Here is a 14,159-nt window from a genome sequence, read left to right as displayed (position 1 = left end):
GTCTAGGGATGTAAAGTCCTCTGTGTGAAGCATTTCTGAGCTAAACTGCTCCTGGTTCCCTGCCTGGTTACTCTGTTCTCTGAGGAAGATGTCTGTAAGGGCTGCTTCTCCTGCTGTCTGTCACCCAGGGTCCCCAGCTCAGCAAAGCTCAGCAAGGGACTGGCAAGACACAGCTGCCTCCACTCTCACCACTTGCATTTCTTGGGCCGCAGGAAATGCTGCCTACCAAACCCTGGGTTGTTTCTCTCTGCTTTAACCCTCTTTCTAGCTCTGCTTTCATGTTCTTTCCTTCTGCTGAGGACAAGCCTGTTTTCATCTCCCCTCTCTCTCTGATGTCTTTTCTCACTTCCTGGCTTCACTCAGCCCACTCTTCCCTTACCGAGTGAGAAGCCCATGCAAGACCTCCAGCACTGAGGGTTTTAGGCCATGAGAGGAACACCAGCTGAGAGCAGTAGATGTTCTTCTGGCTGGGGCACCTTCTCCAAGCAGCACTGTCTCACTTGCAGTGGTGGGGGAGGAATGGCTCCGAGAGCCCCACAGACTATTTTTCTCTCTACCTTAGGAAAAATTTGAAATCTTCAACCTGGATATGAAGACTGGGGACACCCTGAAGATCAAGGGCAAGATATCTGAAGATACTGATGGGTAAGTAGAAAGAAACCACCTCAACTTGCCAGGACTGAAGGTGGGCTGCAGAGGGAGGTGGTTTTCCAAGGTCACCAGGTACAAAAATCTTGAGCGCAGTTCATTATTAGGGGAGCCACTGTGCCACCACCATGCAAACTGTCCTGGTTCCTGGACAGAGTGAGGAAATGGGAGGCATTAATGGGGTGCAGAGCCGTGTGTTGGATCTCAGGTCTTCCTAGACCCCATCCTGCCCACACAACTCACCTTCTTCCTGTTCACCCACAGCTTCAGCATCAATCTCGGATGCAGGTCCACAGATCTGGCACTTCACTTAAATCCCCGCTTCAATGAGTCTGTCATTGTCTGCAACTCCAGGTGCTCCAGTGCCTGGCAGGAAGAGCATCGTGATAACCTCTGTTTCTCCAAGGGCTCCACTATCAAGGTGAGGGGTCAGTGCCAGCAGGGGGTTTGTGGGGGGTGTGTGTGGTGGGGCGAAGCCCCTGGTTAGCAGATTGCTGTATTGGATGGGAGGACAGTCCCATCCAATGCCTCCTGTTCCCTCCCAACAGCCCCTCATCCTCAGGGTTGACATTTCCACTCCTCCTTCAAAACCCCTATGCATCCTCTGGGAACTTTGCGTGAGCCCTCTCTATCTCAGGCTCTGTAAGTGCTTCCTGCCCCATGTACCTGCCCAGCAGGTGAGCACTCTGGGGGCACGTATGAAGGTAAAGGAGGTCTCCAAGAAGCAGGATCTTGCTGCTCTCTATGCTATATCTCTCCCTAATTCCCTCCTATGCAAACACAGGCTTTAAGGCAACCTAGCATTGGGAGCATTGTCCAAAAACCTCTCCCTTAGCTCTTCTGTCCTCGCCACTCCTGGATCCATACTGCCAATCTGTCCTCCCTCTCCTCCTGCCAGGGATGCTGGCCTCATTGCTGTCTCGCCCCTTCTGATGTCCTGAGATGTTACCAGGGCTGCATGTAGGAGCAGTCTTGTTCTTATTGCTGTGGAGATGAGGCTTGTTTCCTGAGTCGTGGCTGGCTCTTGGGGAAGGGGTGGTGAGGTGACAGCTTTGGGGAATGATCCCTTTAATTTGTGATGATCAGCGATGCATTCTCGTCCTGTCGGCTTGTGTGTGTTTATCAGTGAAGCTCCTTTTTCCAGGTCCTGGTGAGCTGCTGAGGGCATTGGGGCATCAGGTTTATTCTGCCCTGTTCAGAGCAAATCGAAGCCATGTGGCATATAATGACGTGCTTGGGTTTACCTGCTCTGAGTTTGCAATCCGAGTAGCTGAAAGAGCCCCAGGAGAGATCCTGTTCCCAGGTTGTAGCCTAGTTACCAGCTCAGACCCTTAATATCAACTGCTCATTTCCTGCATCACCCTCCGCTCAACCCCCAGCACTTTGCTTAAGGCTGTCACGACTGGGTCTGACCCTCATGTGTAACAGACAGGCCTTTCTCCTGGATGCTCGCCTCCTAATCTCCCCTTTGTCCCCAATTCCTGCCCTTCCTCCCCTCTCTTCTTCCAGATCACCATTGAAATGCTGGCAGACAAATTCCAGGTGAAACTACCAGATGGGCATGAAGTGGAGTTCCCCAACCGGCACTGCTACGACAAGATCAGCTACATGAGCGTCAAGGGAGGCTTCAGGGTCACCTCCTTCAAGCTGGACTGATGGGCGTCGCTTCCTAGATCTAATAAAAACCCAAGCAGTTGGGAGACTCCTTGCTCCGGCTGCTCTGGCTTCTGTGAGATCTCTGGCTCCGTGGCTCTGTGCGAGGCACTCGCGAAGCCCAAGGTTTTTCCACCGACAGGAAAGGAGCCTTTGTTGGATGGAAATAGCTCCCAGATAACGCCAGGTGCTTTTCCAGATCAGGATGTAGGGTTAAACAGATAGTATATAGGGCAATACAGGCTGTAGGTGGGGTTCAGGAGGAGGAGGAGGCTATGTGATTGCTTGGGGAATGGTTGTGTAATCTCTTCACAATGCACCATTTCTTCCCGAACCCGAGTTTTTGGGAGGGAAGGGAACAAAAGCATTGACGTGAGTGATGTGGCATTCGGTGCCACAAAAGTGCACAATTAAAGGGTAGGTTTGGGAACCTCAGGGCATAGGTTTGACAGGTTCCCCTTGGCTGCTCTCGCAGCCAGCGGGCAGGAGGAAGGGGTGCCTTGCCCTCCCACAGGAGCGGTACCAGGGGAAGCGGTGGCACGGGAAGGGAGCACAGGTGTGCCCCTGAGCCAGCATTCCTGCCATCGATAAGGAGTTGTCTCCTCCAGCTTTCCCCCTTATCTCACCTCACTTATCTGCTGGCACATTCCAGCTGGGTTACCCATTACTCCGACATTTCCACACCAAACCCTACTCAGAGAAAGTGAGGCAGGGCAAGGCAGTGGGAAGAGAGGATAGACTTGGGCTGGGTTACGTGGCTCAGCACCTCCCAGTCGGTGTCCCTCGCACGGGACTACAGGCAATTAGTGCTGATTATCTGATGCCGCAGCTCTAATTAAAAAGTGTCTCCCCAGCCCTAAGAGAGACCGGTATGTGACAGCAAACAGGATGGGTGGGAGGAGAGCGGAGTAGAAGAGCATTTTACGGAGAGCCCGGTCCAAGGCAAGGTGTCAGCGCCCTTGCCCTTCCTCTCCACTTCCTCGCTGCCCAGCCCACACACTGCTGATGTCTGCTGGGCCGGGAGGGCTGGTAGCCAGGCCAGCTTTGCCCGTCTACTTCAGGCTGCAAATGAATTGTTGCCAGGCTGGAGAGGAAGTTTTGCACCCTCCTGCGTGTTACGCAGGGCTGCGTGGCTAGGAGGTTGCTTTGCATTTTAGCCACGGTGAGTGGCAAAGTACCAGGCTAGTTAACCTAGGGATCCCAGAGGTGTTGGAAAATCCTGCTGAGAGTGGAGAGGATGGGATTTTGTGACTGGGGCACCAGCAGACATAGCAAGGAAGATGATAAGGTCGCTGCAGCTGAGGGGAGGCACCAGAAGAGAAGTTAGTATCAAAACTGCTTTAATAAGGACAATAATAAGTGCATGGGATACAGAGTGGAGGCAGAAAGGATATTCCACGGATGTGGGTCTTTGGTCTGGAGCTTGTGTTATGGTCTGGGAAGCAGAGGATGGGGGGAGCTCGTCCTGAGAGCCAGGATCCCCGCCCCAGAGGATGCAGGGGTGATAAGGCTGATCCTGCTGGGTGCCAGTGGCCAGAGTTGGGGACTCCTTGAAGCTGCTGCCTGCCCCGGCTTGCTGCTGCTGGCCGGCACGAGGCAACTGCCTGGGGAGGCTGGGGGAGATGGGCTTGACCGTAACCTCGATGGCCTGACTGCGAGCGGCACTCCCACGTACAACACGCGTGCAGGCCAGAGCCTCTTTATTCTGCTCTGAAGAGCTCCTTGCCAGAAGCAGCTGGCCGGGCGGCGGGTGAGCTGCGTGGGAGCAGAGCCCTGTGGCCACGGCCCAGCATCTCCCCCTGCCGCACACCCCCTCCTGTCCTGGAGAACAAGGGGTGTCCTGTGAGGGTCCCTCCAGTGACCTCAGCCCCCGAGCATCTTGGCTCGACAGTGTGGCACAAAGATGCTTCTGTGAGGGCTGGTTTGCACGCGGGGCAGCGTGGGGAGCAGCTCGTTCCAGGGCAGCCGCGTCGCCCAGGGCCACTTGGCGAGGGGCATTAGCCATCCTCTGTGCATACCCCTGGGAAGGGGTGCGCTGGAAAGAGGGGTGCGTGCATGGGGAATGGGGAGAAGGGGCGAGGATGGAGATGAGGCGGCACAGACCGAGTGGCTGCAGAGGGGGAGACTCCTTGTTCTGAGGCGGGGGGAAAGGAAAGGATTTTTAGGGCTCAAACTGCAGAATTTGGTGACCTGACAACCTCACCTCTGCCTCCAGCCAGCCAAGAAGTTTCTCCCCTCCCTGCTGCGAGGAGGTGGAGCTAAGGAAAGGAGCCATCCTAAGTGACACTCAGCGGCAGGAGGCAAGTGGAAAGACCCCTGCGATTATCTCTGTACGTGCTCTCATCTCCTCAACACTGAGTTATTGGGTTTTTTTGGGGAGGGGAAAAGAGAAAGCTCATCTCTGTGGGGTTTGCCTGCCCCTTGAGCCCCTAGCTGACCTCTCTAGGTAGATAGATGTGCCATACAGGAGGGTCTCGCACCAGCTGGAGCTGGGGAGAGCCCCCATCCCCTATGTGTCAGAGCTATGGGTGGGAATATCTCTGGGAGGGCACCCGTGCCAGCACAGAGGGTGGCTGGGGGCTTTGGTGGGAGGACAGGGCACGTCCCCAGACACGCTGGCAGGACCAGGCTGAGGGATGGGAGAGAGGGCGCCGGGGAGAACGGAATGGGGTAGGAAGGGGTTTGGGGTTTCTTTGGCACATGGGAATGTCCCTTTGGTGTCTAATGGCAGTGAGGCTGGAGAAGGGCTGTGATGCCTACTGCTGTGATGCACAGCCCTCACTGGCCCCCCACAGCAGCCTGGCCCAGCCCTGGGGAGCCCCCCGGGAGTTGGGCTCTCCTCCTGCCCCCCAGTCCCCCCAGGTTGGCAAAGAGGTTGCCCACTGGGTCTGCAGGTGGTGCCTGAGGGAGGGGGACAGGGAGGATGGCGAAGACGCTGGCACCAGTGCCTCTGGCAGGGGGCTGTGATGGTAGGGGTGGCCATTCACACCTTGACTTCATCGTCTTCCTCATCGTCAGCGTACTCGAAGGAATTGCCGTGCCCGCCCCGGGCACCAGCATACCCCTCCTGCAGGCTGGAGAGCTCGGCTTCCTCCTCCTCCTCCTCGCCTTGGTTCCAGGTGGCCTCGGGGGACCGTGTCTCCCCTGTCACTTGCGACCGCCACGAGCTGCTGCTGGGGCTCTCCCACCGGGTCTGCGTCCGGGCCTGCCAGGGACCCTCGCCCTTCTCCGAGTTTCGTGGGGTGCTGGTCCCACCATAGTGGCGGGCCAGGACCTGGGCCGCCCGATCAAACTCTCCCGCCTCGATGGTGCAGTCGTTCCAGTGCCCCTGCCATGGGGTCCCTCTGGGTGCTGCCCCCGGCCCCGAAGCCCAGGCAGAGTCCTCTCCAGCACCTTCGATGGCGTGTGCCTCACCGTTGGCATGGACCGACAGTCCCGGCAGCGAGCTGGCCCCCGACAGGCTGCTCTGCCCAGAGCGGTCCCAGAAGCTGGACGTTGCCTTGTCCTCTCCGTAGGATGCAGCTGATGCTGGAGGGACCCCATCCTTGGTCCCCTCACCGCACAGAAGGTCTGGGCCATCCTCCCCCGCCTCGCTCCCGTTGGTTTCAGAGAAACTCATCACCTGGAGGAGCTCGCTCATCAGGGAGGGCCCCAGGTCCAGGCGGAAGGAGAGAAGGGAGTCTGAGCGCGTCAGCTCTTCTTCCCCAGGGAAGGTGCTCTCTTGGGCCTTTTCCAAGCGGGGGACACGAGGGATGGTGCAAAACCCAGACTCCAGCCCTGTGACACAGAAGAAATGGCTGGTGAGGGGGGGTACAACTAGGTGGGAGGAAGCCTGCCTTACATCTGCGAGGGACAAGGGACACTGCCACCGCAGTGGGGCACGTCATGCTCCCATCGGCGGCACTGATCTCTAGAGGACAGGCCAGTGTCTGTGTGGACATCTCCAAAGCCCAGAGTTACAGCGGAGGGTCTCCAGGTGGGCTCTGGGCTTGGTAAGATGCCGGTGGGGGCTGAGCCAGGCAGGTGGGACCAGGAGATGGCAGCATTGCCTCAGCTTGCCTTTCCCTCTGAGCCCAGCCACCTCCCCCCCGTCGCTGCATCCTCCCCAGATCCCTCCCCTGCCGGGACCCTCTGCTCCAGACCTCCCCGGGGAAAAGCTGAGCCATAGCCCGGTGCTGCGGGGCCGGAGAAGAGCCACTCAGCTGTCCCGTCCTGTCCTTCCCACACCCCTGCCCCAAAGGTCCCTCCAGGACCCTGGTCGGCAGGGAGGGATCTGGGCACAATGGGAAAGGGGAGGGGGGATGGAGTCCCTTGAGGACCACATGGAGATGGAGGGCTTGGCACAGCTAGGGACAGGATTGGGGCATCTGCATGGACGTGGGGAAGGCCGTGTCCTGGGTCCCCTTGACCTTGCTACCTTGGCATGGGCATTGCACCCCTGTCCCAGCACCCTCTTGGCTTCCTCAGGGAGGCTGCTCATGGGGAAGGCAATAGAGCTGGGGGGAGATGGGGGGCATCCCCTTACAACTGCTCCAAGCAGGTTGCCAGTTGTGTAGGTCTATGGGGGAGGGAGTGGAGGAGAAACCACCCCTGCCCCACTTTGGGGGGTACCCTGGGAGGAGACCCTCCAAGTGCAAGAGGAAGGACAGCAGTTGAAAGCAAGGTGAGGGTTATCTCCTCACGGGAACTCTTAAATGTCCTATCTCTGCTGAGAGCCTAAAGCCCCTCAGTGGGGAAACTGAGGCACAGAGCAATGGAGAGTGGCTGCAGAGGAAGCGCTGTGCCTGGGTGCCAGCCCCTGCCCCGCGCTTCACTCACCGTAGGCCTGGTGCGTTTTGGAGAAGCTGTTGGAGGCACTTTTGAAGGAGAACTTGCTGGTCAAGCCCCGGCCACTGCTGCCATCGTACATCCCCTCATTGAGCTGTGGCAGTGAGACAGCGTTCTTGATGATGGGCGAGATGGCTGGGGGGGCAGGTGATGATCCTCCTTGGCCCCCGCTGCCCCGGTTCCTCAGCGGCGTCCGGCGAACGTGACGCAGCGTCCGGGTGAAGAAGTTGTTGGCTTTGGCCGTGTCGGCGCCGCCGTGGTTGCTGAGGAAGGAGGTGTCCCCAAAGACGTCGCCCCCGCGCCCCACGTGCATGGTGTGCCGAAAGTCCCCCAGCGGTGGGCTGATCATGTCCGGCGTCAGCTCCGACTTCAGCCGCCGCTTGCCATGGGAGCCTGACACCCAGCTGAGCACCGGCAGCTTCCCCAGGCTCATGTTGCACCCCTCACCTCACCCCCACCTCTGAAAAAGCCCCCCAAAACAGCCCTTGCTGGGCTTCCAACACTGGAGTGGCCTGTCACATCCCTGGCCTCCCCATCGCTCCTGCTACGATGCTCTTGGAGGAACAGCTCACGTCACCTTGGCTTTCAGCGGGTGGGAGCGGTGCCTGTCCCCCTGCTTCCCTGCACTACGTTGTGCTCATGAAATCACCCGCAGTGGGTACGTCCCCGGTGGTGAGGATGGTGGCAGAGCGGAGGTGTTCCTGGGGAGGATTGGGGGTCGCTCCCGGTGCTATGGCGGCCGCTGGAAGCTGCGTCTGGCCGTGGGTTTAGGGGTTAATCCACCGTCTTCTGCTGCTAAGTGAGTGGGAGCCGGTCACAGATGGAGCAGGGGGTAACGGAAGCTTGGGGTGGGCTGGCAGGACCCCTCGTTGGCCACCTAAACAAGACAAGAGGAACAGTGAAGCTCTTGGAGAGGATTTTCCCGACCACACCGGCTGTACCGCTGGGACCGGCTGTGGAGGTTAAAGGCGGTGCATGAGCAACGGTGAGGAGGTTGCTACCGGCTGTCCCCCTTGCCTGGCCCTCCTCTTGGGGAGGAAGAAAAAGGATTTCCCCCTAAAACATGTGCTCTCCCTCACCCCTCTGACCTCCCTCGGCGTGCCTCAGTTTCCCCTGCCTGCAGAGCAACTTTGCCAGACCCACGCTGCAACCCCGGCTGAGGATTTCCCTCCCAGGCAGCACCTCCTCCCGGAGCGGTGCCCTGCCCGGCTGTCCGGGCTCCCGGGGCGAGAAACCTCTCCCTTCTTTTTGCTATTCAGATGAACCCTTGGGGAGAGGGTGAGGCCTGGGGACTGCGTGCTTCTTGGGGAGGGAAGGAAAGCAGGGAGGGAAAATGCAATATTTATATATTGGTTGGTTTGTCCTCCCTTGGCTGGGTCCCCAGGCGCTGAGCAGAGGCGTTGGAGCAGCAGGGAGCTGGGGGTGCGGGGAGGCCAGCTGCTTTGCAGGCAGGGGAAACTGAGGCAGGCCAAGAGAGGTGATGGCTCAAGGTCAGAGGAGAAGGTGGGATGGGTCCCTGCGCTCAGGCAGGTCCTGGAAGCGCTGGGGGGCAAGTGGGGAGGCAGCGGCTGGGCACAAAATGGCACGGTGATGACCTTCCCAGTCAGTGGGGAGGACACTTAAATCAGCAGATGCCCCATCGGGGTGTGTGGCAAGAGGGAGAGGGTGGGTTGGGGAAAGGAGAGGAATTGGGGTGCGGGGCAGCTCAGAGCGTCAGTGGTCTGGGTGCCCCTCTGGGGACATGTGCCCCCCTGGGCTCAGTCCCCACTCAGGGGCTGGGGGAAGAGGTCCCATCAGCAGGGCCAGCTGCGGAGGGCAGCGTGCCAAGAGGCCATGCAGAAGCCTCACTTCCCTTGCTCCTGGTGTGCTGGGACCTCCATCTCTACGTGGGTCTCCTCGCTGCTTCCTGCCTGCCCTGCCTGTCCCCAGGTCACCTCGGAGCAGGCAGGTGGTGCCAGGGAGGCAAATCCTCTGGTGAGGGGGAGCCCTGGGCATGGAGCTGCTCTCCTGGCTGGCTACACGTGTTTTTGCCTTGCCCTGACCATGTTTACTCACCCAGGGCCCCTCTTATCTGCCAGGGGTTAATGCCCAGGGAAGGGAAAACAAACCTCCCCTGAGGCTCCCAGCACCATTGGCTGCCTCCTGGGGTGGCAGTGGCTGGTGGCAGCTGGGACAGTGACAGGTTGGCTTCCTGCTGGCCCCCAGCTCTCTGGCTTGCGCTGCCCGCGTCTGCCTCCTGCTCACGAAGGCTGGTGCGGTGCTGCCTTGCAGCTGGGATGGGCCAGGCATGTGGCAGATTTGGGGTGGGAGGACAACCGGGGTTGGATGACAACCGGGGAGCAATTGCCTCTCTCTGTCAGAAGCCCACCCATAGACACTGGGTCAGGGCACTCCCAGGGCACAAGGAAAGCCACTGGGGTGGTCCCTGTAGCACAATGGGGGGCTCGGGGCCCAAAGCTGGGACTGTGTCCTTCAGCGGTGGCACCTGCATGACGTGGGGCACGTGCGGCACCATCCAGGGCTAATCTGAGAGGTGGACTCCACACCCTCCCCAGGTCCCCCGCAGAGCGTAGCTGCCCTGCAGACCCCTGACATCACCCTGGGAATGGGGTGGGGAGGCAAGGGAAAGGGGGATGCTAGAGGAGAGCATCCCCCTGCTCCCTGCCTGCAGAATTATTGAGCTGGGAGCCAGGAGGAGGAAAGTGTCCTTTCCTTGTCCCTTGGCCACCACAGGGACATGAGCCAGCACCTCCTGGCCTCCGGCTCTCCCTGCCTGCTGGCAGGCAGCAGGCACCGGGAGAGCAGGGAGGGAGGGAGGGAAGGAGGCCCAACCCTACCTGGATGGCAGGTTTCTGGCAGGCCTTTTGGGCTTTTTCTCCCTCCAATTTCCCCGTTTTTCCTCCTTCCCTCTGCCCCGGTGTGTCTCCCTGCTGGCTGTGCCCCTTTGAGCCCTCCCCTCTGCCCAAGCGGACTCCTCCATGCCAGGGAAACTCGTGATTCTGCGGGCAAAGGGTGACCCGTGCGCTCTCCTTTCCTCCACTGGGCATGGGGACCCCCCTGTCTGTCATCATGCCACTTCTGTCCAGCAGCCCACCGCATTCACCAGCCCTGGTACGAAGAGCCCGCGGCTCGTCCCGACCTCCCTTTCCCCGGCTCCCTCGTCGCCTCCTCCGGGAAGCCCCCTGCCCTCCAAGACCAGCTGCCAGCACCTCCTCCTCCTCCTCCTCCCAGCCTGGCCTCCCCTGTTTCCCCCCCGAGTTCAGCTGGTTTCCACTGGTTTTCCACTCGCCAGGAATGGCCAGAGCTGTTCTGCTTGCTGGGAAGAGCGGAAACCAGAAAGGGGGGGAAAATAATCCAGATGTCTAGTTGGCTGGAGCTGCTGAAAGCAGCCTCTTCCCTCCTCCTCTTCTTACACCCCCCCCCCCCCCCCAAAGGGGACATACTCCGAAAGAGGGCGAGGACATGTCTGGGGTGGTCTCAACAGGGGGAAGAGCGGGTGGAAACGGCTGTGGGCGGCCGGGAAGGCTTTCCCAGCCTTCCCAAGTGCCGAAAAACCTCCCTTTTCCCCAAAGGAAGGGAGGCAGAGGCTCCCCCGTTGGGTCACTTTGTTCTGGGATGGGGAAAGCCAGCAAGGACAGGGTTTTGGGGAAGGGAGAAAGGGGCTCGGCTGGCCGGGCTGGGCCTCTTCCAGCTTCCCTGGAGCAGTGCCGGGCAGTAGGCGGACAAGCCTAAGTTCAACTCCTGTGCTGCCGGCTGCTATATATATATATAGTTATATCTCTCTGTCTAACAAGGGTATTTTTCCAAGCAGACACGCTGGGACGTGGAGGGAGGCTGGGGCTCCAAAGGTGGGCGGTTTCCAGCCATCCCCTCCCTGCCCCCTTGCCCAAAAGTGCTCCTTTTCTTCCTCCAAACCCCCAAAATCGAGGCGCCCGAAAGCCTGTGGGGCTTCGAGGGGTATCCAGAGCAGGGTGGGAGACAGGGGTGCTCTGCTACTTTCCCCCATCCTTGTGACCCCCTCCTCGTCCCCTTTCTCTCCTGACACCAGCCCCCCCTCCTTGGCCCCCGGCCTGTCTCCCCTCTCCTCGCTCCCGCTTTCCTTCCTCCCAGTTTCCTGTTGCATTCCTGCCTTCTTCTCCCTTTCTTTTTTGCCATCCTCCCTGTCTCCATCGCCTTGCCACCCCTCCTGCTTCTCCCCTCTCCTACCACCCTCTCCATCCTTTTCCTTCTGCTCCCGAAATCCCCCCAGCTCTCCACACAGAAGAATCAAAACTTTCAGGGTTTACCTCTTCTGAACCGGGGTTATTTTTTTTTCTCCCGTCCTCCAGCCGAAAAGTTGGGAGCCGCTCTCCGTGGGCCCCTGTAACTTGCTCCGAGGGTTATCAGCTCTGTGTCCTGAAGCAGGGAGGGGAGAAAGGGGAGGCGTGCCCCCCACCCCCCCCTTTTCCCACGGCTGTCCCCCCAAGGCTGGCTCTCCCAGGCTGACGCCCCGATGCCACAGGAGAGAGGGAGCGAAGCTGGCGGGGAGGGGACGTGGGAAGGAGGAGGGCGGGCTGCAGCACCGCCGAGCCAATCCTCGCCTCGGCAAGGAGACCAGAGAAAATGAGATTTATTCCAACTATCCAGGACAGAAAACTTCAGGAACTTCTTTGCCGCTTCCCCCCAACCCCCCCCCCCGCCCCGCTTCCCCAGTGCCATTTCCCGTCCTCCAGCATCGGCTGCCTCCTGCTCCCGGGCGCCTGCTCCAATGAGTTTGGGGGAAGGGGGAAGCCCATGTCATCGGCTAACCTGGTTAGGGAAGCCTGGCCGGGGGGCAAAGGAAAGGAGTTTGCTCCCTGTATGTGACCCCCTCGCATATCACACGGAGTCATGCCATCCCGCCTTGGATGGGAAGTCCATGGTGCCCGTGATGTAGTAGTACTAACAAGGAATGGGGTCTGGGGGTGGGCGGTTATGCCAGGACATGTGGGTAGCATTGGGTTGAGCGTTAGCCGTGGGATAACAGCCTCCTTGAAGGCTGCGTAGGCCCCATGGGAGTTACGGGGTCAGGACAAGAATTACGAGGTCAGGGCAAGCGTCATATCAGCGGCACAGCATCAGACCAGGGTGAGGGGGTGGCACTGGGTAAATTCAAGGAGGTGCTCCTTAGTGGCACCAGGGAGGGTTTGTGCCCACATATGGGACACCGCAAGCCTCTGGTATCACGCTTTGTTGCTTTGTCCCTTGATGGTCACAGGGCAGAAGACCCTATCAGTGCCAAGGAGGGGCAACCTGCTGGTGGGTACGGCATCACCAGTGCCATCGGTCACCCTCACGACCTCCAGGTGAGACTTGGTGGCTCTGCTGGGGAGCACTTGGCCAGGCACAAGCAGCTATTCAGGGCCCTGTGGAGGAGAAGGGAGGTGTCTCTGCTGGCAAAGACGAGACAAGACTTGTTGGGGTTAAGCAGGGCCTGGCTGAAGGGATGACAAGATGTCTGCAGAGGAGATGTCAAAATGGAGCCTGGCCTCTTGCTAGGCTCAGGTGGCCCATGCTGGGGTGCCCGGGCAGGAACACCTTTGCTCAGAGGTTTGCCAAGCAGCAGTAGGATTTTGGCACCCTCGGCCTCAGGCTTTTCCTCTGTGACATGGGATACTTGGGTTTTCTGCCTTCTGTGGAGGTCTTTTCCATTAGGGATTAAGAGTACATGGACCATGTGTTTCAGTGGTACTTCTAGGTGAATATATATCATGGAGGGAGATGGGAGCTTAGGTCTGAGGTGGGGTGGGCTGTGCCACTAGCAGGGAAAGGAGGACAAATTGTTACCGGCATCCTCCCTGCTTGCCAGAGGTATGGTTCCCCCACTTCCTGCTCAGAGGAAGCCAAGAGGGTGGTGGGAGAAGCAGGAAAAGGCCCTTTCTTTGGGTCTCCTCCCTCTGGATGGCCTTCCAGAGCATGTCCCCCCACGGCCTGAGGGGCTCCCCCTCACTCCCCTCACTCCCATCCCTGTGCCCTGCAGCAGGGGCTGCGGCAGGGAGCAGAGCCTGGGCGACGGCAACTGCCTCCGCCGGGGAATGCAGAACAAATCTCTTCCAGATGGGACAGGGGCCACGCTCCACTCCTCATGGGGCAGCCGGCTCTCCACCACCTCCTCCTCCTCCTCCTCCTCACCCCTGCTCCAAGCATCTCTGTGCTCCGGGCCAGGATGGGCTCTGCTTCCAGGAAGCTGTTGGAAATCCCCCCTTTTCAGCACCCCTTCCCAAACCTTGTGGTCTTGCGGCCATGCCAGCTGGGCTGTGACTTCTGTCTTTCTGGGGCTGGTGCCCCAGACCTCCAGGGTACGTGCCAGCTCCACGACTCAGTACCCATCCTGGCCTCTGGCTGCCTGGGTAGGGGCAGAGGTGGTGCGGCCCCTCCGGCTGTTCCCTAGGAGGGGTTGCACCCTCCTGAGACCCCCTTCTTTCATATACAGCTGCCTGGAATGCAAATCCATACAATCCTGCCTCCCAGCCTGTTTATCCATCTCGGCTGATAAATGAGAGGTGGCTGTGGGCCTGGACGGTGCTGCAGAGCCACTGTACCACCCGTGGGTGCCTTGGGCGGGAGCTAATACCCGCACCCCTCCCAGCCCCATCACTACAGACGCCTGGCTACCTCATTTACCTTCAGTCACCCCAAGCTTTCATCCCATCCGTAACCCTGTGCCCCAGGCAGCGGTACCAGCCTCACCATTACAGAGAGACCGGCCATTGGGCTTACCATGGGAGCAGACAAGTGGCCCTGCAGCCTTCCTGGCTGAGGATTTGCTTTGATTCCTGCAACATCAAAGACCGGGCTGTGCAAATTGTGCCCCCCACCTTCTTCCCGGCACTCATCCCTCCAGCATGGGGCCAAGGTCTTATGGGTGGCTGAGTACAACAGGGAAGGAGGGTGCTGGGCGTGGGGTTGAGGTCTCTGCCCCAAACCTCCAGGTCCTTGGCCCTTCCTCCCACCTTGCTTTGCAGCCCCTGCTGCTCACAGACCCGATGCCTGAAGGTGGCTGATGCAGGACT

At 59.5% G+C, this 14,159-nt stretch overlaps 2 protein-coding genes across 2 annotated transcripts; one reads left to right on the top strand and one right to left on the bottom strand.

Annotated features, from left to right (window-relative positions):
* Positions 1 to 2,383, top strand: LGALS2 (galectin 2). The gene is made up of 4 exons (XM_063322258.1): positions 1 to 94; positions 563 to 645; positions 913 to 1,069; positions 2,158 to 2,383. The coding sequence occupies exons 1-4, from the start codon at positions 89 to 91 to the stop codon at positions 2,302 to 2,304; spliced, it is 393 nt and encodes a 130-aa protein (XP_063178328.1). The 5' UTR covers positions 1 to 88; the 3' UTR covers positions 2,305 to 2,383.
* Positions 2,384 to 3,632: 1,249 nt separating this feature from the next.
* On the bottom strand, positions 3,633 to 11,728 carry CDC42EP1 (CDC42 effector protein 1). The gene is made up of 3 exons (XM_063322232.1): positions 11,415 to 11,728; positions 7,120 to 8,005; positions 3,633 to 6,078 (listed from the first exon to the last, which is right to left on the bottom strand). The coding sequence occupies exons 2-3, from the start codon at positions 7,559 to 7,561 to the stop codon at positions 5,285 to 5,287; spliced, it is 1,236 nt and encodes a 411-aa protein (XP_063178302.1). The 5' UTR covers positions 7,562 to 8,005; positions 11,415 to 11,728; the 3' UTR covers positions 3,633 to 5,284.
* Between the last annotated feature and the right edge of the window lie 2,431 nt (positions 11,729 to 14,159).

This window comes from Chroicocephalus ridibundus, chromosome 1 (genome assembly GCF_963924245.1).
Source record: "Chroicocephalus ridibundus chromosome 1, bChrRid1.1, whole genome shotgun sequence".
NCBI classification, from domain to species: Eukaryota; Metazoa; Chordata; class Aves; order Charadriiformes; family Laridae; genus Chroicocephalus; species Chroicocephalus ridibundus.
This window is presented reverse-complemented; position numbering and strand designations above follow the sequence as displayed.